The sequence below is a fragment of the Mytilus californianus genome, unplaced genomic scaffold, assembly GCF_021869535.1.
Source record: "Mytilus californianus isolate M0D057914Y unplaced genomic scaffold, xbMytCali1.0.p SCAF_2, whole genome shotgun sequence".
Classification (NCBI taxonomy): Eukaryota; Metazoa; Mollusca; class Bivalvia; order Mytilida; family Mytilidae; genus Mytilus; species Mytilus californianus.
The window spans coordinates 128,726,471-128,751,218 of record NW_026262668.1 but is presented as its reverse complement, the minus strand read 5'-3'; the positions used below and the strand labels follow the sequence as shown (position 1 = coordinate 128,751,218).

The 24,748-nt window shown below is 33.7% G+C and overlaps 1 protein-coding gene and 1 long non-coding RNA gene across 2 annotated transcripts; both read right to left on the bottom strand.

Annotated features, from left to right (window-relative positions):
- Positions 1–1,530: 1,530 nt before the first annotated feature.
- LOC127731001 (histone deacetylase 11-like) lies at positions 1,531–24,167 on the bottom strand. Its single transcript, XM_052239711.1, has 10 exons — positions 23,990–24,167; positions 19,606–19,757; positions 18,502–18,602; positions 17,594–17,710; positions 11,097–11,279; positions 6,538–6,634; positions 6,084–6,153; positions 4,944–5,052; positions 4,294–4,543; positions 1,531–1,771 (listed from the first exon to the last, which is right to left on the bottom strand). The coding sequence occupies exons 1-10, from the start codon at positions 24,124–24,126 to the stop codon at positions 1,722–1,724; spliced, it is 1,266 nt and encodes a 421-aa protein (XP_052095671.1). The 5' UTR covers positions 24,127–24,167; the 3' UTR covers positions 1,531–1,721.
- Positions 12,989–15,180, bottom strand: LOC127731010 (uncharacterized). Its single transcript, XR_007995414.1, has 3 exons — positions 15,155–15,180; positions 13,806–13,876; positions 12,989–13,024 (listed from the first exon to the last, which is right to left on the bottom strand). It is a non-coding gene; the product is annotated as an uncharacterized LOC127731010 (long non-coding RNA).
- Positions 24,168–24,748: the final 581 nt, after the last annotated feature.

Genomic DNA, 24,748 nt, shown 5'->3' with positions numbered 1-24,748 from the left:
TATGCTTTGACAGGATACTAAAGGCTAATAAGATATAATTGGATCTTTGGCCCTATGCTTTGACAGGATACTAAAGGATAATAATATATCATTGGATCTTTGGCCCTTTGCTTTGACAGATACTAAAGGATAATAAGATATCATTGGATCTTTGGCCCTATGCTGTGACAGGATACTAAAGGATAATAGGATATCATTGGATCTTTGGCCCTATGCTTTGAGAGGATAATAAAGGATAAGATATCATTTGATCTTTGGCCCTATGCTTTGACAGGATACTAAAGGATAATAAGATATCATTGGATCTTTGGCCCTATGCTTTGACAGGATACTAAAGGATAATAAGATATCATTGGATCTTTGGCCCTATGCTTTGGCAGGATACTAAAGGATAATAAGATATCATTGGATCTTTGGCCCTATGCTTTGACAGGATACTAAAGGATAATAAGATATCATTGGATCTTTGGCCCTATGCTTTGACAGGATACTAAAGGATAATAAGATATCATTGGATCTTTGGCCCAATGGTTTGACAGATACTAAAGGATAATAAGATATCATTGGATCTTTGGCCCTATGCTTTGACAGGATACTAAAGGTTAATAAGATATCATCGGATCTTTGGCCCTATGCTTTGACAGGATACTAAAGGATAATAAGATATCATTGGATCTTTGGCCCTATGCTTTGACAGGATACTAAAGGATAATAAGATATCATTGGATCTTTGGCCCTATGCTTTGACAGGATACTAAAGGATAAGATATCATTGGATCTTTGGCCCTATGCTTTGACAGGATACTAAAGGATAATAAGATATCATTGGATCTTTGGCCCTATGCTTTGACAGGATACTAAAGGTTAATAAGATATCATTGGATCTTTGGCCCTTTGCTTTGACAGGATACTAAAGGATAATAATATATCATTGGATCTTTGGCCCTATGCTGTGACAGGATACTAAAGGATAATAAGATATCATTGGATCTTTGGCCCTATACTTTGACAGGATACTGAAGGATAATAAGATATCATTTGATCTTTGGCCCTATGCTTTGACAGGATACTAAAGGATAAGATATCATTGGATCTTTGGCCCTATGCTTTGACAGGATACTAAAGGATAATAAGATATCATTGGATCTTTGGCCCTATGCTTTGACAGGATACTAAACACCTTAGAGAAGCGCTCCTTCTAATAGCTGAGGTATTCTTCAAATATTTGATCTGATAACTGTGAGGAGTAGGTGATGGAAATAGTATGACTTGTGAAATAGACATGTAACCAACTAAATACTGTTGACCTGTTATGATTAATGACTGAAAACACATCTATCTGATCACTGAAAAAATGGAAATGAGATCAAGGTCAAAGTGAAAATGACAGTTTCATATATGATAACTCCATACAAAGGTGAAAGAGATGACAAGATATTATTAAAGTCAGTAGCATTGTAAGTGTTGCCAAAAAGTAAAACATACGATTTCTCTCCTGTGACTTATATTATGTTAAACAAAACTAGCAGACAGATTTACATATATATTGAGTTAAATAAAAGATCATTTAGTAGGGCATGGTCTTGAATACATAAAACAGGTGTAAAACATTCTTTGCTTTTGCAGTTTTAAGCATAAAGAGAGCAAATAAATCAAAATTAAAAGTCATTAAAATGTTCCAAGTTCAATAGATTATTAGATATCAATTTTGTTCAGTTTCCTCATAATTCAGACTGTTTCTTCTTCGTTGTCTTTTCAGGTTCAAGAAGCTCTAGATAATATAAAAATAAATCAATGTTTAACCACTATCAAATGTGAAGTTTATATATAATGAAGAAAAATTGCATGATTCAACACCTCATTATGTTAAATTGGAATTCTGATCATACAACAAATATTGTTTTATTTTATTTTACAGTCGTCAGAATATAAACAAATCATTAATCTTAATTTATTCAGTGACCAATATATAAAGAGACTTGTAACAAAGAATTGTTCATGTATTAAAGTCAAATGAATTTCATCTTGCAGTAAATCATAAAAATAAAAGTCAATGTTCTTAAATGAACAGTAACAGTGAGAAATTCCACAATATCTGCAACATATCAAAATTATAAAAATAAAAGACATAGAGTGGGTGGCGCATATTCACCGTGGACACATTTTCGCCGTTTTTGCTATTTTTTCTGTAAATTTTGTGTGCCTTTACCCAACACTTGCCTAAAAAGATGCTAAACACTGTTTGTAATGTTTGAACTGTTGATATTCCCCTTTACCCCATTTCCAATGTTATTCGCACATATAAAGAAATACGCTGGTGTTTTTGAACGATTTCGGCAATTATGTAAGATTTATATGGCACGCATGCGCAGTCATAAAGTAAATATCTGTTAGAAAAATCGTAAAGGAATGATCTCTCAAGCTAATTCATGTAATTGCAAACAATTGTTTTTATAATATACAAGGATAATGAGGATGTTCATATCATACATTGCGGCGAAAATGTGTCCCCCATGGTACAAGAACAACTTGATTTCCTCTTGAGTTTGTGTTCATTTTTAAAACATTTAACCAATGTTTTGAAGAGAATTCCTTTATCAAACATTTTTTTCATATAGTAAACTTTCTGAAACCTACATAAAAAGTTTCAAATATTCGAATGTAGGTCGGATGTAGGTGGAAATGAACGAATTTTGTGGGGAATATGCGCCACCCACTCTACTGTGTTAAAATCTCTATCAAACAAATTAAGGGCTGCTATGAAATATTCCATAAGAAGAACATATATTGCTGTGTTCTAACAGACTAATTGCAGTATACTACATATATTTCTCTTAACAGTTGAATTAGATGTTATAAATAGGTTTCCAAGAGATATAATCAATATAACAGATTAAAATAGATTTGGTGTCTGCCATCTTGTATTGTAAAAAAGCAGAAAACAATCGGTCTAGATCTTTTATGTGCAAATTTTGAGAGAGGTCATGTGTTTTATCTTATTTTTACAACTCTTTTAACAAATACAAAAATGTTTTTGTTTGATTCAATTTTTGCAACTTTGCCATATAAGAGGAGGTAACTCAGATAATGTATCTTTATAAGGGAATGTGTTTGAAAATTACCTACTTTGTTTTGTAGCAAGAAAACTATTCATGTGACCCCAATTTTCCATTTTATTTTCAGAAAGCACTATAAAAGAGCTTTCTTCTCATATTTTATCTTAAAATTCTTTTGTTTAGTTTTCTTTGTATTACACAAAATTTGGTTTTTCATTTATAATCTATAAAAAATCTGACAATTTTGAAAAACCTGTAGACAGAATAATCTGTTCCGTGTGTGTTTATATTTGTCATTTCATATTTCCTTTTTTATCATTTAGACTTTTAATTTTTGTTCACACATAAATTTTCCATGTGAAAAAAAAAGAAAGTAAAAACCCAAATGATAAAAGGAAATATTAAATGACAAATATAAACACACAAGAGATAAATTATTCAGTCTAAAAAAACCTGTAGCTTGAAAAAAAAAGCCCTGTGACCGATACTTTTTTTTTAAAGCATGTTATTTCATATCTGTTAAGAATTAGCTTCTCTTATTAGATAACAAGGGGCCACATGACATGCTTTATTCTTTAGTAAAAAATTCCATCGGTCTTTAACAGAAAAAAACGGACCAGAAAACCGGTCGTTAACGGACTTTTACATGTTAATGACCAGTGGGGCATGGTTCTCTGTTTAGAGTGTTGTCTCTTTAATAAAACACAATCGCGATTCGTTAATTATAAAATTATAGAAAACTTTATTTTGTATTCATATACTGAAAAATTGCACTTAAATGAATGGCAGTGACTTATAGTTATCACTATGGCTGGTCTTCACTCTTTCCTATAGAAATCGTACAATAACTCGAGTTTGCTTTGAACAATTTGAATTTATGAGAATTTTTAAAAACATGGTTCCTCAATGAAATAAACATAATAGTTATTGAAGAACTGGTCATTATCGTGATACATGGACTGCCCGTAGGACAGTGGTATTGACTGCGACGGTGATAATGACCTTGCCTACAGCTCAGTAATTATCGCTTTCTTAGTCAATACCACTGTCCTGTAGGCAGTCCTTATATCACGACAATGACCAGTTTTTCAATAACTATTATGTAAATATAAACTACATTTTGGCACATTATCAAAATTTTTTATTGATTTTAATAAGACCCCACCTCCTGCAACTACCTAAAAAATAAAATAATTTACTAACTGTAAAGCAATAATAAGCTGACCACTTAACATACCTTTAACTGGATGGGCATCTACTTCTTTGAAAGGAGGAATATATGATTCCTCATTTCCTTCAGGTGGAAAAGTGTCTTTTATTGAATGACCAGATCCCTTTGAAATTAATTTTTTTTCTTTCAAATTCAAAATAGAGTTTGCTATTATTCTGGCTGTTTCCATAGTGTATCCTCCACTGGTTACCATGACAATTGGTATGTTTTTAGCTCTGACTTTGGAAAACACAATTTCATCTCTTTTTATAATTCCCTGATACAAAAATAAGATAATTCCAATAAATTTGCAAACTTTAAGACTATTAGGTTGTCCATTTGTGTTACATGTCAATTCTGTGTTGTTTATGTGATATGTTATTTCTGTCCTATTACTAAGTATGGATGTAGGACATCCTGAATCACTCTTGGATGATATGAAAGTTTGCTTGCTTTAGTTTTGGGTTTTTGATATCCTTATTCTTAATAGTTTGTACTGACTTTATCTTTCCCTGTCCTGGAATCTCTTTAGTTTTAGAAGTTCCTATTTTTGAATCAAGTTTTGTGAGTTTACAATTGCAATCACATGCAATCACATGCAATGAAAACACCCATTTTCCATAAAGTAACCCTTAGTTATGTATCTGTGCCATTATTGTATACTACTGTATGCTTACCTCTGCAGTAATATCCAGTCTCCCCAAAGGATCCCCAAGTAATATATCTGTGCCAGCATTGTAAACTATAATATCTGGTTTGAATTCTTTTAATGCTTCTTCTATTGTTCTGAAAAATGAACCAACTTATAAACTTAAGGCCCTAATGATCCTGCTTTGCTCTCTGAAAAACCTCTTGACTCAAAATAATTTTTACCACCATCATAAGCCTATTGTGCAGATTAAATTTGAAATTATTACATCAGGGCTTCCAACATGGTCGTATTGTTCAGACAAGTCAGATTATATTCTCTTCCATTGTGCTGGGCCTGAATTGGACATATAATATGGTTTTGCCATTTTTTAAAACATAATTCAGAAAAAAGTTAAAGTTTATGCGATCTTTTTGACCTGACCTTTAGCCTTAAACAGCCACACACTCCTGGTCATAAAAGTGAAATGATGAATAAGTATTATAAAAACAAATCCTACTTTAATACTCCTTCATTACAATCAAGGTTAACTATTTGTCTGACAGATGAAATTTACCTGTTCAGACGACAAGTAAACAATTTTGTACTGGATATGATCAGTCTTGAAGAAATAACGTGGAAAGAACTACTTAATATAAATAATGCTTTGTGAACAAACACAGATTTTACATTTCTGTCTCTGGTCCATGTTTTACCATTGTGATGTCAACATCCAGTATTAGGAAAATGTGCTTTTTAAAAAGAAAGTAAAGGTTTTGACAGAGTTATTTTGCATTAATAACGAGTCTAAGGCAGATATAAGGATGCTGATGATACACTGTCAATGTAACAATTTATGTCATTGAATTTATAGAAAAAATCTGAAGTTTAATATCCATTGTATGTCCATCATTGTTATGACATCCAAATGATTACCATGATTGCCTTTTGTTACCAAATCCAAAAAAAGAGTTTAAAATTGGAATAAGAGAAAAATGTCCGGCTGGCTCAAATATATTTTGGAAGCCCTGTATTATAGAAGTGTTACTTTTTCAAATAATAAAATTGATTCTAAATCAGTTAAATTTACTGAAAGATCTGAAATATATTAATGTAGGATACATAACTTAATTACAAAACAATTTTAATGTATCCTTTATCAAAACATTGGAACTTAAGTACTGAATACCTTTTAACTTTTTCTAAATACTCATCATCCTTTGTGTGGTGTAAACAATTTGCTCTTTTCTTTATAGCAGCTAAAAAGAAATAAATGAAATAGTTCCATCAACAACTTAACATAACACTGTATCTTTGATCATACAAAGTCAAAATGGCATTGAAATGTTTTACTGAAATAGCAAAAAACATTACACACTCATTATCATGTAAGAAGTACTGTAAAGTCCCTATCCTGATACAGGAAAGCATATTTTGTAATTAAAATTATTCTAGTTAAGTAAAATAAAGATATGTATAATATATTTGTAAACAAATACCATTGAAGAATATGAAATCTTTACAATTGTAGAACTAGACAACTAACATTAAATCCTTGTACCCAGTTACTACCAATAAAGATATAAAAATATGTTTCATTTTCTAACAGTTTACCTTAATAATTACATCCATATCAGCCCTACCTTTTGCTTTTAAATCTCGAGGATATATTGCACCATTATAAACATCAAGGATATATACACTGTTATCATTCAGAAAATCTCTCTCATGACCATTTCCCTGTAAATAATACATAGATATTTTCCTGCTCAGAAACCATACTTTGAAGTATATTCTATTTGTTATGGTATGCAATATAAGGTAATGGTGTCATGAAGGATAAAAATACAGTTCTAGCAGGTTTTCAAACCTTTACATAACTTAATAAAACATTTTTGCCTGAAAGATGCTGAATGTGGTGAATATCATTCATATTCCTTTATCTTTACAGTTGTGTGTAATATTTTGTGGACTAATACTTGTCTGTTTCTCTTTTTGCTTCTACATAGTGTTGCCAGCCTTAACATAAATATGTAATAATATATAATAATTTTAACAATACAAGCTGTGTATGCATACCTGCTAACTGTCACTATTTGCAAGGGATTTCCCCCATGAAAGCTTTAATAAAATGGAAATTTTGATAGAGTCATTTTGTCCACAATTTAAAACAAAACAATCAATTTTTAATGGCTATAGGTTTGTAAAAGTATGAAGAAGCAAAAAAACAACAATTAAAATAAATTTGAAGGCCCATTTAAAGGTTTTGTAGGACTATGAGAGCCATCTTACACATAAAACCCCTATGGGTATTTTGAAATGTTGGCAGATATGTTATGTAAAATAGCTCAGTAATAAATGTAAATTACTAAGCTATTTTGCATAAACAACTAGTATCGTTTAAATTATTGACACTGACGAAGTCTATTTTTTTCAGCCGAAATGATTGTCAACACGAATTTTATAGAATCATCTCCTTATATTACCACCTTATATTAGTATCATTGCCCAAATCTTAAGACTTTTATAATTTTTTTCCTTATCTCTGCAGTATCGCCTATTCTAGACGATCATGTACATATTAATTTTTTCTGGTTGACCCTTTTTATAGACTTCTATATATATTACTGTGTTACGACCCAATGGAGAACATCTGTCATAAAGTTATCACATATTTAGACATATATAATATAATTAAAATTTGATATGATGGCATGGTAACTAAAATTATCATCCTTTATGACAGACAAAATACAGCTGATCTGTAAGGTAAACCATCTACTTGCCACTATACATCATGTACTGTGTTACAACCCTAGATAACGCTGACGAGGAAAGGCATTACTCGACTAACCAAAGCTATATTTTTATATAGCCTAGTTGGATGAGTGGTCTAGGGCGCTAGACACAGTTCAGGCTGTGTTGCCACGATGTTACAGAAGCATGGTTTGAATCCCGCTGAGGGAAGAATAAAACTTTGCTAACGCAAATTTGCAGATCTAACATTGTTGGGCTAAATTTGAGACAAATTTTATATATATATATATATATACATATATCATTAACCCTACCAATTTTACTGCATCTTATGGCATATGATTGCGAGTACAATTACCATTCTATAACTGATTATTCGTCAATATTCATGCAATAACCTTTTTATTACATAACTTTTCAAATGACAAAGAAGTCTAACGTGGGTCCAACGGTTGCTAAAAAACAATACAAAACTCAAAAAGCTAATAGAAAGCACAGAAAATATTAATATTGAAAAACTAGTATTTCTAGGTCCACCAAACATGTAAAAACCCCTTTTGGAAAGAGGTTTTTCAAGCATGGACAGAAATGCAAAATAAACTTATACCAAATAAAATGCTTCGCAGGGCGCAGCTTGATACGACCGCAGAGGTCGAACCCTGAACAGTTGGGGCAAGTATGGACACAACATTGAAGCTTGATACAGCTCTGAATTTGGATTGTGATTAAATATTTGACACAGCATAGGTTTCTGACACAGAATGAATGTGGTCTAAGAACTTAAAAATTTTAAATTGGACATTCACCTATTATGGTCCAATATCCAAAATCTAAATACATGGTTAGATTCAGCATATCAAAGAACCCCAAGAATTCAATTTTTGATGAAATCAAACAAAGTTTTATTTTAGACCCTTTTGACCTCAATGTGGACAAAGTTGATAACGGGGCCCAAAAATCAAAAATCTAAATACATGGTTAGATTCAGCATATCAAAGAACCCCATATATTCAATTTTTGTTGAAATCAAACAAAGTTTAATTTTGGACCCCGATTTGGACCAACTTGAAAACTGGGCCCATAATCAAAAATCTAAATACATGTTTAGATTCAGCATATCAAAGAACCCTAAAAATTCAATTTTTGTTAAAATCAAACTAAGTTTAATTTTGGACCCTTTGGACCTTAATGTAGACCAATTTGAAAACGGAACCAAAAATTAAGAATCTAAATACACGGTTAGAATTAGCATATCAAAGAACCCCAATAATTCATTTTTTGATGAAATCAAACAAAGTTAAATTTTGGACCCTTTGGACCTCAATGTGGACCAATTTAAAAACGGGGCCAAAATCCAAAAACTTAATACACAGTTAGATTCAGCATATTAAAGAACCCCAAGAATTCAAGAATAAAACCCCATTGAAATTGATCAAGAAATAAGCAATTTATACGAAGTATCTTCTTTTCCACAATACTGTGCAATTGAATATTTCTTGCTATTGCGCAATACTGTACAATTGACAATTTCTTGCTATTGCACAATATTGTGCTATTGGATATTTCTTGCTATTGCGCAATACTGTGCAATTGAAGATTTCTTGCTATTGCGCAATACTGTGCAATTGAAGATTTCTTGCTATTGTGCAATACTGTGGAATTGAAAATTTCTTGCTATTGCACAATACTTATTATATAATAATTTACACATCCTGTTTGGTGTGTATCTCCTACCATATCATTATTATTTGCTTTTAAATATAAATCAGAAATAACCAACTTAAAATGGAAAATTTTAAAAGAAAAAAAAAGCTTATTTTTGGCCCCTTTTTGGCCCCTTATTCCTTAACTGTTGGTACCATAACCCCCAAAATCAATCCCAACCTTCCTTTCTTGGTATTGAACCTTATGGTAAAATTTCATGGAGATCCATTCACTTAAACTAAAGTTAGAGTGCGAAAACTAATGTGTCTTCGGACGACGCCGGACGACGACGACGATATCTGCAGGGACCCCTGGCTTCCAATATTAGAAGAATAATGTTTTATTATACAAAAAATAGGTACATTGTGTACCGGAACTACTTTCATTTACATTTCTTTACCTTATCCACATCACCATCCATGTTATGATTTAATACTATTATATGTTGGTTTATATGTATGCTTGATGTTATGTCTATGTTTATAACTACATTTATGTTCCTCTTAGTTATTCCCTTTACGAAAATAACTGAAAAAAAATCCTTTGCAAGCTGTATTATAAATGCTGTAAGTAAGATATATCTTTTTGTTTTTGTTTTTGTTTTTTTTTTTTTGCTTTTTCCAAAATTCCAAATTTCTGTGATTTTTATTTATTTATTCTTTTATTTTTCTATTCTATTCAAATATATGGATCATTCTATATTGATAATGTATTAGTTGGATATATTATAATTTATAAATGTATATATTACAGATAAAATAAACTAACAAGTACTAACCAAATTGATTATATACCGCTAACGGTTAACGAGGCCAGGATAAGGTACCGGTATTTGATGTATCCACTAACAAAGAAGTCTATGTTTAACTTCTGCTAAAGTCACCATTTCAAGCAATATAGCACCAGTGCAATACCAAGGAATATTACATTCGTTAATCAGAGCCTAGTACATTTAAGACAATATTTATGCAATAACCACATGTTAAATGAAAATTTTGACACCACAATAGGCCCCTGTCTTTGAACAATCACACATTAATTTAGTCCTGTGCTTTGCTTTTGCGCCAATTGACATTTCATTGAGGAACAAACCATATTTCATTTGCGCCAAAATAAATACATTTCATTTGCACCAAGATACAGGTAAATAGTATAAATAATAGATCTTTATTGAAAAGAGACTTTTAATAATAATGTTACAACATAGTTTTGATAGCATAGTATAACATATTCATCATCAATCACATTCATCAATAAACCACAATAAAAACATTAAAAACTGATTAGTTATTGTAAATGCTAAGATTGTACTTTTTGCTGGTATGAACCATGCTTGGTTGTCTGTATCATTCAATGTTTGTATGATGGTTTTGATCTCTACATCTGTTGTGATTCTGGCTTTACAACTGTTTTGGGTACATCTATACGATTTGTCTCCAAATGAATTATGTCCATTTTGTCTCCTCAAACATGTGAACAATATGAGAAATAAGTATGAACTCACTTACTTACCCAATTGGAATGATACTCTATAACATTTCCTATACCAGCCTCGTATTCATGATGCAACTTATATTAATGCGTTTCCGTTATATTTTACCTGTAAATTGGTGTAAAAGCAGTATAATTTTGGCGAAAATGAAATACAACCCTGTGGCGCAATTGAAATGTTGCATTTCTAAAAATTGGCGCAAATGCAATGCACTCACTTAGTCATAGTCAATACAAATTGATTATTTACCTGGTGAGCATCAAGATCTATAATCATGGCTTTCTGTATTTTAGGGTTGGATGCCATCAGAAATCGGATAGCCAGAGTAATGTCAGCATAAACACAAAATCCTCCTCCATCTTCTCCATGTGCATGATGGAAACCTCCTCCAATGTTAATGGCCCAACCTCTTTCCACAGCAAGCTTTGCAGCCTATAAAGTGCATACATTCAATTTGTAGATTCACTTTACATTTTCTTCAGTTGATCAACAAAACTTAAGGATACTGAAGATAACTTATTGTTTGCACATGCAAGGCATTTAAACCAAAAGTAATTTATCCTTGTAAATGTCAAAGAGTGCCGTATTATTATTACACAATTAGTGCATGCATATTATGAAGCAATTAAAATCAACTATATTTACAAAATTAATTATCTGGTTTAAATTAGTTGACAGAGAAACACCTGGTGTAAGGTGTGCTCTGAAGCTGTAAACAGTGGTTGACTGTTCTGTAGCTATTGTTGACAGAGAACACCTAGTGTGAGGTGTGCTTTGAAGCTGTAAACAGTGGTTGACTGTACTGTAGCTATTGTTGACTTAGAACACCAAGTGTAAGGTGTGCTCTGAAACTGTAAACAGTACTTGACTGTACTGTAGCTAATGTTGACAGAGAAGACCTAGTGTAAGGTGAGCTCTGAAACTGTAAACAGTAGTTGACTGTACTGTAGCTACTGTTGACAGAGAACACCTAGTGTAAGGTGTAGTCTGAAGCTGTAAACAGTGGTTGACTGTACTGTAGCTATTGTTGACAGAGAAGACCTAGTGTAAGGTGAGCTCTGAAACTGTAAACAGTAGTTGACTGTACTGTAACTATTGTTGACAGAGAACACCTAGAGTAAGGTGTGCTCTGAAGCTGTAAACAGTGGTTGACTGTACTGTAGCTATTGTTGACAGAGAAGACCTAGTGTAAGGTGAGCTCTGAAACTGTAAACAGTAGTTGACTGTACTGTAGCTACTGTTGACGGAGAACACCTAGTGTAAGGTGTAGTCTGAAGCTGTAAACAGTGGTTGACTGTACTGTAGCTACTGTTGACAGAGAACACCTAGTGTGAGGTGTGCTTTGAAGCTGTAAACAGTGGTTGACTGTACTGTAGCTATTGTTGACTTAGAACACCAAGTGAAAGGTGTAGTCTGAAGCCGTAAACAGTAGTTGAATCTACTGTAGCTATTGTTGACAGAGAAGACCTAGTGTAAGGTGAGCTCTGAAACTGTAAACAGTAGTTGACTGTACTGTAACTATTGTTGACAGAGAACACCTAGAGTAAGGTGTGCTCTGAAGCTGTAAACAGTGGTTGACTGTACTGTAGCTATTGTTGACAGAGAACACCTAGAGTAAGGTGTGCTCTGAAGCTGTAAACAGTGGTTGACTGTACTGTAGCTATTGTTGACAGAGAAGACCTAGTGTAAGGTGAGCTCTGAAACTGTAAACAGTAGTTGACTGTACTGTAGCTACTGTTGACAGAGAACACCTAGAGTAAGGTGTGCTCTGAAGCTGTAAACAGTGGTTGACTGTACTGTAGCTATTGTTGACAGAGATGACCTAGTGTAAGGTGAGCTCTGAAACTGTAAACAGTAGTTGACTGTACTGTAGCTACTGTTGATAGAGAACACCCAGTGTAAGGTGAAGTCTGAAGCTGTAAACAGTGGTTGACTGTACTGTAGCTATTGTTGACAGAGAAGACCTAGTGTAAGGTGAGCTCTGAAGCTGTAAACAGTGGTTGACTGTTCTGTAGCTACTGTTGACAGAGAACAACTAGTGTAAGGTGTAGACTGAAGCTGTAAACAGTAGTTGACTGTACTGTAGCTATTGTTGACAGAGAAGACCTAGTGTAAGGTGTGCTCTGAAGCTGTACACAGTAGTTGACTGTACTGTAGCTATTGTTGACAGAGAACACCTAGTGTGAGGTGTGCTTTGAAGCTGTAAACAGTGGTTGACTGTACTGTAGCTATTGTTGACTTAGAACACCAAGTGTAAGGTGTGCTCTGAAACTGTAAACAGTACTTGACTGTACTGTAGCTAATGTTGACAGAGAAGACCTAGTGTAAGGTGATCTCTGAAACTGTAAACAGTAGTTGACTGTACTGTAGCTACTGTTGACAGAGAACACCTAGTGTAAGGTGTAGTCTGAAGCTGTAAACAGTGGTTGACTGTACTGTAGCTATTGTTGACAGAGAAGACCTAGTGTAAGGTGAGCTCTGAAACTGTAAACAGTAGTTGACTGTACTGTAACTATTGTTGACAGAGAACACCTAGAGTAAGGTGTGCTCTGAAGCTGTAAACAGTGGTTGACTGTACTGTAGCTATTGTTGACAGAGAAGACCTAGTGTAAGGTGAGCTCTGAAACTGTAAACAGTAGTTGACTGTACTGTAGCTACTGTTGACGGAGAACACCTAGTGTAAGGTGTAGTCTGAAGCTGTAAACAGTGGTTGACTGTACTGTAGCTACTGTTGACAGAGAACACCTAGTGTGAGGTGTGCTTTGAAGCTGTAAACAGTGGTTGACTGTACTGTAGCTATTGTTGACTTAGAACACCAAGTGAAAGGTGTAGTCTGAAGCTGTAAACAGTAGTTGAATCTACTGTAGCTATTGTTGACAGAGAAGACCTAGTGTAAGGTGAGCTCTGAAACTGTAAACAGTAGTTGACTGTACTGTAACTATTGTTGACAGAGAACACCTAGAGTAAGGTGTGCTCTGAAGCTGTAAACAGTGGTTGACTGTACTGTAGCTATTGTTGACAGAGAACACCTAGTGTAAGGTGAGCTCTGAAACTGTAAACAGTAGTTGACTGTACTGTAGCTACTGTTGACAGAGAACACCTAGAGTAAGGTGTGCTCTGAAGCTGTAAACAGTGGTTGACTGTACTGTAGCTATTGTTGACAGAGATGACCTAGTGTAAGGTGAGCTCTGAAACTGTAAACAGTAGTTGACTGTACTGTAGCTACTGTTGATAGAGAACACCCAGTGTAAGGTGAAGTCTGAAGCTGTAAACAGTGGTTGACTGTACTGTAGCTATTGTTGACAGAGAAGACCTAGTGTAAGGTGAGCTCTGAAGCTGTAAACAGTGGTTAACTGTTCTGTAGCTACTGTTGACAGAGAACAACTAGTGTAAGGTGTAGTCTGAAGCTGTAAACAGTAGTTGACTGTACTGTAGCTATTGTTGACAGAGAAGACCTAGTGTAAGGTGAGCTCTGAAGCTGTAAACAGTAGTTGACTGTACTGTAGCTATTGTTGACAGAGAACACCTAGTGTGAGGTGTGCTTTGAAGCTGTAAACAGTGGTTGACTGTACTGTAGCTATTGTTGACTTAGAACACCAAGTGTAAGGTGTGCTCTGAAACTGTAAACAGTACTTGACTGTACTGTAGCTAATGTTGACAGAGAAGACCTAGTGTAAGGTGATCTCTGAAACTGTAAACAGTAGTTGACTGTACTGTAGCTACTGTTGACAGAGAACACCTAGTGTAAGGTGTAGTCTGAAGCTGTAAACAGTGGTTGACTGTACTGTAGCTATTGTTGACAGAGAAGACCTAGTGTAAGGTGAGCTCTGAAACTGTAAACAGTAGTTGACTGTACTGTAACTATTGTTGACAGAGAACACCTAGAGTAAGGTGTGCTCTGAAGCTGTAAACAGTGGTTGACTGTACTGTAGCTATTGTTGACAGAGAAGACCTAGTGTAAGGTGAGCTCTGAAACTGTAAACAGTAGTTGACTGTACTGTAGCTACTGTTGACGGAGAACACCTAGTGTAAGGTGTAGTCTGAAGCTGTAAACAGTGGTTGACTGTACTGTAGCTACTGTTGACAGAGAACACCTAGTGTGAGGTGTGCTTTGAAGCTGTAAACAGTGGTTGACTGTACTGTAGCTATTGTTGACTTAGAACACCAAGTGAAAGGTGTAGTCTGAAGCTGTAAACAGTAGTTGAATCTACTGTAGCTATTGTTGACAGAGAAGACCTAGTGTAAGGTGAGCTCTGAAACTGTAAACAGTAGTTGACTGTACTGTAACTATTGTTGACAGAGAACACCTAGAGTAAGGTGTGCTCTGAAGCTGTAAACAGTGGTTGACTGTACTGTAGCTATTGTTGACAGAGAACACCTAGTGTAAGGTGAGCTCTGAAACTGTAAACAGTAGTTGACTGTACTGTAGCTACTGTTGACAGAGAACACCTAGAGTAAGGTGTGCTCTGAAGCTGTAAACAGTGGTTGACTGTACTGTAGCTATTGTTGACAGAGATGACTTAGTGTAAGGTGAGCTCTGAAACTGTAAACAGTAGTTGACTGTACTGTAGCTACTGTTGATAGAGAACACCCAGTGTAAGGTGAAGTCTGAAGCTGTAAACAGTGGTTGACTGTACTGTAGCTATTGTTGACAGAGAAGACCTAGTGTAAGGTGAGCTCTGAAGCTGTAAACAGTGGTTGACTGTTCTGTAGCTACTGTTGACAGAGAACAACTAGTGTAAGGTGTAGTCTGAAGCTGTAAACAGTAGTTGACTGTACTGTAGCTATTGTTGACAGAGAAGACCTAGTGTAAGGTGTGCTCTGAAGCTGTAAACAGTAGTTGACTGTACTGTAGTAATTTTGACAGAGAAGACCTAGTGTAAGGTGTAGTCTGTAGCTGTAAACAGTGGTTGGCTGTACTGTAGCTATTGTTGACAGAGAAGACCTAGTGTAAGGTGTGCTCTAAAGCTGTAAACAGTAGTTGACTGTACTGTAGCTATTGTTGACAGAGAACACCTAGTGTAAGGTGAGCTCTGAAGCTGTAAACAGTAGTTGACTGTACTGTAGCTATTGTTGACAGAGAACACCTAGTGTAAGGTGTAGTCTGAAGCTGTAAACAGTGGTTGACTGTACTGTAGCTATTGTTGACAGAGAACACCTAGTGTAAGGTGAGCTCTGAAGCTGTAAACAGTGGTTGACTGTACTGTAGCTACTGTTGACAGAGAAGACCTAGTGTAAGGTGTAGTCTGAAGCTGTAAACAGTAGTTGACTGTACTGTAGCTATTGTTGACAGAGAAGACCTAGTGTAAGGTGTGCTCTGAAGCTGTAAACAGTAGTTGACTGTACTGTAGCTATTGTTGACAGAGAAGACCTAGTGTAAGGTGTAGTCTGAAGCTGTAAACAGTGGTTGACTGTACTGTAGCTATTGTTGACAGAGAATACCTAGTGTAAGGTGTGCTCTAAAGCTGTAAACAGTAGTTGACTGTACTGTAGCTATTGTTGACAGAGAACACCTAGTGTAAGATGAGCTCTGAAGATGTAAACAGTAGTTGACTGTACTGTAGCTATTGTTGACAGAGAACACCTAGTGTAAGGTGTAGTCTGAAGCTGTAAACAGTGGTTGACTGTACTGTAGCTACTGTTGACAGAGAACACCTAGTGTAAGGTGTAGTCTGAAGCTGTAAACAGTGGTTGACTGTACTGTAGCTATTGTTGACAGAGAACACCCAGTGTAAGGTGTGCTCTGAAGCTGTAAACAGTGGTTGACTGTACTGTAACTACTGTTGACAGAGAACACCTAGAGTAAGGTGTGCTCTGAAGCTGTAAACAGTGGTTGCGTTTACTGTAGCTACTGTTGACAGAGAACACCAGAGTAAGGTGTGCTCTGAAGCTGTAAACAGTGGTTGACTGTACTGTAACTATTGATAGTTTGTCCCGCTGAATGATGGTGTGTGGAAAAAAGGCTATATTTGTAGACAACGAAAGTCAAAGGACGATAACTGTGTTCCTGGACCTAATATGTATCATTCAACATTTCTCTGTACCATTTCTATTTCTGTGTAGCATTTTTGTGTGAGGGTTCCATGAACTGCAGCTGTATTCAAGTTTATGTCTTAATATTGCTTGGCAGGCTCTGGACTTGATGTTGGTGTTGAATATTTTCAGTTTCCTTTTAAAAAATTCAAAGGATTTATTTCCCTATTGATATAACATTGTAAGTTCCATTTTAGATTTGATTGTAAAACACCAAGATATTTAGCAGTTCAATGTATTATCATTGCTGTACAAACCAATATTACAGCGATACACTGAACAGTATTTATCATGGCTTAGTGTAGGTTTTTTTTATTACATAGAATGCTGGTATTTGTCTGCACATTAAATTTTAAAAAACAAAATTCAGATGTAAAGTTACACTTTTTTATCAAGACAAATCAGCAAAAACTTTGTAAAAGTTTTATTTTGGAACAGAAACAGAACAAATAAGATCTTACAAGGTCTATCCAAATTATTTTTGCAAAGAATTCTGCTCATGCCGGTTCTAGGGGACGTCTTAAACTTGTAGTGAGGTGAAATTTTTTTTGCTCTGTGTTGAAGGCCTCAATGTGACTTTTAGATGATGAACAGCAATTAAAGTGCTGTTCCTTTGCTTTTTTTTGTGTGTTTTTTTTTGCTGTACATGTACTGATTTTGTGACATGGATGGATACCCCATAATGGCATATATCCTTTGTTTTTCTATTTTACCAGAATGGTTCCTCCAGTTTGGTATCTGAGTGGTTTCAGTAATATTCTCTGTAAGATAAAGTTGGGTACTAATGCCACTGGCAATACTTCGGTTATCCTGGCAACAACAGAACTCCACTAAAACAATAACAAACAAAAAATTACATCTCATAAACTTTATCAACCTGTTATACTGTCAAGGCCAAAAAAAAAATTAAAATTGTTTGGTGTTGCCTATATATACCAACCTAAAAAGCAGCCTACCCGGAAAAATTTCTGACACAAATTGTTTTAAATTTTTTTTCATAGTTTTTTTCATGCTCCAACTTGTTTTCTTGTCTAAAACTTGTAACTGATGTTGTTGGCCAAAAAAAAATAAAATCCCCACCTACATACCCAACCCTACGAGATGGGTAGGCAACATCAAACAAAGAATTTGATAAGGGTGGCCCAAAGTATTCTTATTTGTAATTTACCATTTAATGGTTATTCAAAAGATGAAAGGAGTAGGCCCAGTAAGACCCCTTTTTGGCCCCAAAACATAGAGTTTATACAAAGTTGTTAAACATGTTTTAGCTATTTATTGGAAAGTAAAATACTTTTGTTACATAAATATGGGCTGTTTTTGACGATACAATGGACATGAATCCGGTACTAGCATCATTATTTCATGCAAACATACTGAAATCTTCACAATTTTAGCATTTGTGCTAATTTCAAGATGTTTTTTTGTCTAAAATGGAAGTGGCTGCACTTGTGTTCAGTCTTAATATTTAAATATATGTTGTATTTAATGGTAATACTTTATGCTTATCATAAATAGCAAGTTGATAAAACATTTAATAAATATAACAGTGAAATTTTTATTCCATTGTGTTATTAAGTTAAGATTAATGGTAACATTGACTTGTACTTATTTAGAAACTTACTGTTAAGTTGTCCAAGTATTTCTGTGTATGAACAAATAAGAGATCTTGTGATGAGGCTTCCTTTGGTGTTACAACATCTGCCTCTGATAACATGCCTGCCTCTGTAATATGGATTAACTAGTTTATTGTGAGAATAGACAGTTACAAAACTTTAATAAATAACAAGCATTCTGTGAGTATTGCCTGGCAATACATAGTCCCCTATGGGTTAAAAATTCATTATACTGGAACAAAATGCTAACTTGATCTATAACTTGTCATGGTGTAAACTATATAACAAATATTAAGTCAATATCTTCAAGCATGACGAAAAAAAAAGGTGGAAAATTTATTATTTGAGTGAATTTTCTAAGTCCAAGGACCATAACTCTGTACAAAATCATCAGACTGGAACAAAATTCGAACATGATCTGTAACTTATCATGATAAAACTATATACCAATTATCAAATCAAGATCTTTAAGCATGACAAAAAAAAGAGAGGAAAACTGATTATTTGAGTGAATTTTCTAAGTCCAAGGACCATAACTCTGCACAAACTCATTAGACCGGACCAAAATTTAAACTTGATTTGTAACTTGTCATGATAAAACTATATACCAATCATCAAATCAATATCTTCAAGCATGACAAAAAAAAAGTGTGGAAAACTGATTATTTGAGTGAATTTTCTAAGTTCAAGGACCATAACTCTGCACAAAATCATCAGACCGGAACAAAATATGAACTTGATCTGTAACTTGTCATGATAAAACAATACACCAAATATCAAATCAATATAGCACAAAGAAAAAAAGTATGGTAAACTGATTTGCCGGACAGCTGACAGATGGACAGACAGACAGACAGACTGAGTGCAAACCTAAAGTCCCCTTCGAATTCGTCAGTAGGGGACTAAAAAGACATAAACTTATGGTCATTCTTGTCATACATTCTGTAAATCTGATGGAAGGTGGTAATTAAATTGTTCCTGACATTCTGATCTTTGTACACATCATAATTTTTATTTTTGTATATCATAAGTTTGTGAACACATGCTGAAAACTGTAATTTGTCTCTAAATGTTAATGGTATTTGTTTTGAAAAAAATGGAAAAAAATTTACCTTTCAACATCTGAAAAACTCTTCCCCATTTCCCAGCATCAAATGGGTGAAGATTCTGCATTCCAAAAGCATTTATGTTGTACTGATCAGTGTATACAATCGGCCATTGTGTAGGTTTTATTGGAACATATAATTCAGTGGCATGCAGCGTTCTGTGAATAAAAAATATCAACATTATCAGAGTCAAATCAAGGATAGTTTATAAAAAGTTACTTAAGGACGTTCGCTACTCTTGTTTTTGACATTTTGTCAGATATTCGGAATATCCTCTAGTTTTATCCATGTATTGCCAATAAAAATTTTGCCCACTAACCCCTACTTTCCCTTTCATATTTTTAATACATATAGTTTAACGAGCAATTTTTAAATTTTTCCATAAATTCCTTGTTTTTTTCATAGCTTTTGAAAGAAAAAAGGTGCCAATGTTAAATGTAAGAAAAATCTAGAGAGAATCATTTCCCACCAAATTTTCAAATGATTATATCTCAAAAACAAGGTCAAAGACCTTTCATTTTTTTCTACTTTTTAAGTTCCCTTATTTATATACTATCAATTCATAAGAATTTTTTACAAAGCTTGTTTTTTTTAAAGAGGCGCGAACATCCTTAAAGCATATACACAATGACAAAGGGTCAACCTAAAACACATTTACAAGTTTATTGCATTTACAAAGACTATATCTCATTGGCAATCATACCACACTTCTTATTTTTATACTACTATTTTTTTATTATGAATGAGAAACTGTATTTTACTTTCTCTCTAACAAAAAATGTTATTCTAATGTTTTTATTTAATAATAGGGTACTTTTAGTTTAAATAAAAGGAATGACTCTTTTGTATCTATGGTCATTCAGATACAAGCACCACTTTAGCTTGGACCATAGAAAAAAGGCTTGTTCACGGTGTCCAAAGTTTGTATCATTGGTGATGTAAAGTACACATGCACTTAAGTCACACAGTTAATCTTATTTATATTTATTTCTTTGTCTGTTATGTGTTGTTGTATCAAAATACATTCTTTGGATGCTTGCCAATATCTTTTTTTCATTGATAAACTTCCATTTGAATGCATTTGATGGATTAATAATAATAATAATAATAATAATTCTTTATTTAAAGAGGGTTACACAGTTAGCTATAAAACTAATCTTCCCTGAGGCCCTCGTGAAATACAATGAAATATAACAAACAATTACAAAATATCAAACAAACACACATATATGAAAAAATGAAATAAAAAATTGTTATGAAATATACAATTTTCAAAACAGGTAAAAATTACAAATTCATATAGCAATGTATAGTATTGGCATCATTCAAATTACCTCAACAATATCTTAAGTTTGAGTAAGTGTGTGAAAAATTATTATACATATAAAAATACACAGCTTCTTAAATTAATATTCCAACAAGTAATTTTTTAAATCTTTTTTGAATGAGCTTGTACTTGAGGTTGATTTTTTCAGGGATGTTGGTAAGTTATTCCATAAAATAGATCCTGAATATACAAAAGATTTCTTATACAGCTCTGTTTTGGAATTTGGAACTTGTAAATTTTTGCAAGACGCATTCCTCAAACAATATTAGTTTATTTCTGGCATTTTTTAAAATTTTTCAGTGAGATATACAGGGGCTTCGTTCTTAAGGCATTTCTGCATCAAAACAGATTTGTGGTATGAGATTCTGTTCTCTACTGTCATCCACCCAAGCTGTTTAAACAGTGGAGCTGATGATGAAAGTGGATCAGCATCTAAAATAAGTCTTGCAGCCCTTTTCTGCAATTTTATTATTCTGACTAGCTCATTTTTAGCACAACCACTCCAAATAATACAACAATAATCTATCAGTGGGAGAATATAGCCATTATAAAACAATTTTCTTGAATCAATATTTAGAAATTTCTTGATTTTAGAGAGTAAATGAAGTCTGGATGATATTGATGAACATAAGTAATTAACATGGCCTGTCCAGGACAGATTAGAGTCAATTCTAACACCTAAAAGTTTTTCAATTGATGATTTTTGAAGAATATTATTCTCAATAGTTAGAACTGGTTCTGCTTGATTTAAACGCAGCCTTTGTCTTGTACCTATAACCATACATTTAGTCTTATCTGAATTTATGAACATGTTATTTTTATGACACCATTTTTCAACACATTGGAGATCATCTTGTACTTTTAATTGCATATCAGCAATACTCTTTCCTGATGTATGCATAGTTGTGTCATCAGCATACAAGTCTGTATGGCAGTTTTTGATATGTAATGGAAGGTCATTTATGTACAAAACAAACAAAATGGGACCAAGTATTGAGCCCTGTGGAACACCAAAATTTATAAACTTTTTGTCAGAAAATTGATTATTTATATGGACTTGCTGTGTTCTTTCACTCAAATATGATTTAAAAAAATCAACAGTATCTTCATGGAAGCCATAAATTTTAAGTTTTTTACATAAAATTTCATGATCAACAACATCAAAAGCTTTCTTAAAATCCAGGAGGACTACCAAATTGATATTTCCATTATTCATTTCATGTAGCCATTTATCAATGATATTAATTAGAGCAGTTTGACATGAATGGTTAGGTCTAAAACCAGACTGGGAAGGGTGTAAAATTTGAAACTTTGTCAAATAATTATACAGATGTTTAGATACATGTCTCTCTATTAATTTTGATAATGTTGGCAAAACAGATACTGGTCTGTAATTGCCAGCTACGTTTTTTTCACCAGATTTGAAAATTGGAGCTACCTTGGCATTTTTTAAAACAGATGGATAAATACCAGTATCAATCATTCGATTAAAAATGTATGTTAAGGAAGATGCTATGAAAGGAGCACTCAGTTTTAAAATTTTTGGACCTATATTGTCAAAATTGATGATTAACATCCGGTGGAAAACATGCAAACATATCAGGAAAATTCACAACGTAACAGCTTGTCCCAAAGAAGACCTGTTACCCCACCCAAGCACATTATTCTGACTCCAAGTCCACAAACATTTGACCTTACTCCTAAATGACAGGTGCTTAGCTGAGAGGCAGGAAATACCAATTCTAAAGTGTTTGGTTTGACTAAGCTATAGATCTAACCCAAGATCACCAGCACTCAGTTGAGCATGCTACAACAGAACCACAAATATAACAAAAGCCTAAATGCAGTTGATTAAAATTTCTGGCTCTCATAGATCGCACTAAAATGTATGACTGTCTATCAAAGTATCAAACTGTTCTGCATAACAAAGTATAAAACTGTTATGTTTTTGCATTGAACTCTTATATATATGCTTCATATGAGAATTTTATTTTTAAAATTTAGTAATTCTTTTAAGGTTTATCATAACATAGACAAACATGACTGTATTCACACCTCATAAACTACTATGAGTAAAGACTAACATGTGCAGTTGGAAAAGTTTTAAGGCCTGGCATCCACTAGATATATAAACTTTAAGTGCATTTTGTGTTTCAGAAAGATAAAATCTTTTTGGGATTTTGATAGGTATGTTCTCCATTCCTGCTGTTGGTGTAAAAATAAACACAAACACCTGAATTACATTTGATACTGTCCACTCAGTTACACCTTTTAACTCATCTCTTGTTGTGTAGATATCTATTGTCCTTCTATTGTCCATGCCAATCAAGGACAATCAATACAATACAATACAGTTGTTACCTGAGATAGAGCATCTCAAAGATTTAACCCAACTTAGGTTTATTTTTACACCTTCTGCAGGAACAGAAAAAATGCCTTTCTGTTGTGATGCTTCAAAATTACAGGAAACTGTTAGTGTTGGGTTTAAGGATACCAGTTGGGACATGATCTGATAAAATATTGATACCAGTATATACATTATAATTCCCAGGTGCCAGTCATAACATTATATATCTATATCCTTCGTATAAACAAGTGTGCCTTTATTGACGAAGTTATATCAGCAGTATGCTTCTAACGAATATTAAACAAGAATGTGTCCATAGTACATGGATGCCCCTCTCGCACTATCATTTTCTATGTTCAGTGGACCGTGAAATTGGGGTCAATACTCTAATTTGGCATTAAAATTGGAAAGATCATATCATAGGGAACATGTGTACTAAGTTTCAAGTTGATTGGACTTCAGCTTCATCAAAAACTACCTTGACCAAAAACTTTAACCTGAAGCGGGACAGACAGACGGACGGACGGACAGACCAGAAAACATAATGCCCCTACTACGAATGCCCCTACTACTATCTTAGTATCGTAGTAGTGGCATAAAAACTCGAGTTGTAATTATTTACTGAAAGTAGGAAAAGATGAACACACAATGTACAGGAAATGAAAGTCGATCTACTTTCACTTTCACTAATCTGAAATAATGTCAAACCATATTACCTTGATGCGGCTGCTGCAGATGCTGCCATCACTGTAAAAGTTGATTTAACACTTAATCTATCGGATTTTTCTATTGATGATGCAGACAGTATCACTGCAAATCTAAATAATGTAGATCGGATCTTCAGTAATGTCATCTCATCCTTAAAAACAGAATAACCAGTAATTTCCGAATGCAATTTTTCCTTCGATACATTTCGGATCACATTCAGTGTTTGGGGTTAAACACGGCGGGATAAAAAGTTTGATTGATCGATTGTTGTTTTTAGCTTAACCAGAGACATATATACACATATGTGTGTATATATGTCTCTGGCTTAACAAATAGTTCATGGATAAAGTTACCATGATACATTATAATAAATTTGTCCTGACACACACATATATATATATATATATATATATAAAGTGCCTAGAAAATCAACCTAACAATGTTAGAGTAGATTTGATTCTTTACTTCCTCCATATATATATATATATATATATATATATATATATATATATATATAGAAGTCTATAAAAAGGACCAACCAGCAAATTTACTATGTACCGGATCGTCTAGAATAGACGATACTGTGCAGATAAGGAAAAAAATTATATAAGTCTAGAGATTTGCACAACGATATATATATGATTAAAAAAGATCAAAAAAGTTGCCCGGTTTGCATAGTTAAATGGGAAACTAGCTGCGACTCTTTTCACAAAAATCTTACGATTAAAATCTGGGACTGTTATACTAACAGTATAAGAAAAACACAA

Coding starts and splice junctions, on each gene's coding strand:
- LOC127731001 (XM_052239711.1), bottom strand. CDS start 24,126: ATGACATTACTGAAGATCCGATCTACATTATTTAGATTTGCAGTGATA. Junction 4,544..4,943: donor GACTGGATATTACTGCAGAG/GTAAGCATACAG, acceptor TTTTTGTATCAG/GGAATTATAAAAAGAGATGA. Junction 1,772..4,293: donor AGATGCCCATCCAGTTAAAG/GTATGTTAAGTG, acceptor TATATTATCTAG/AGCTTCTTGAACCTGAAAAG.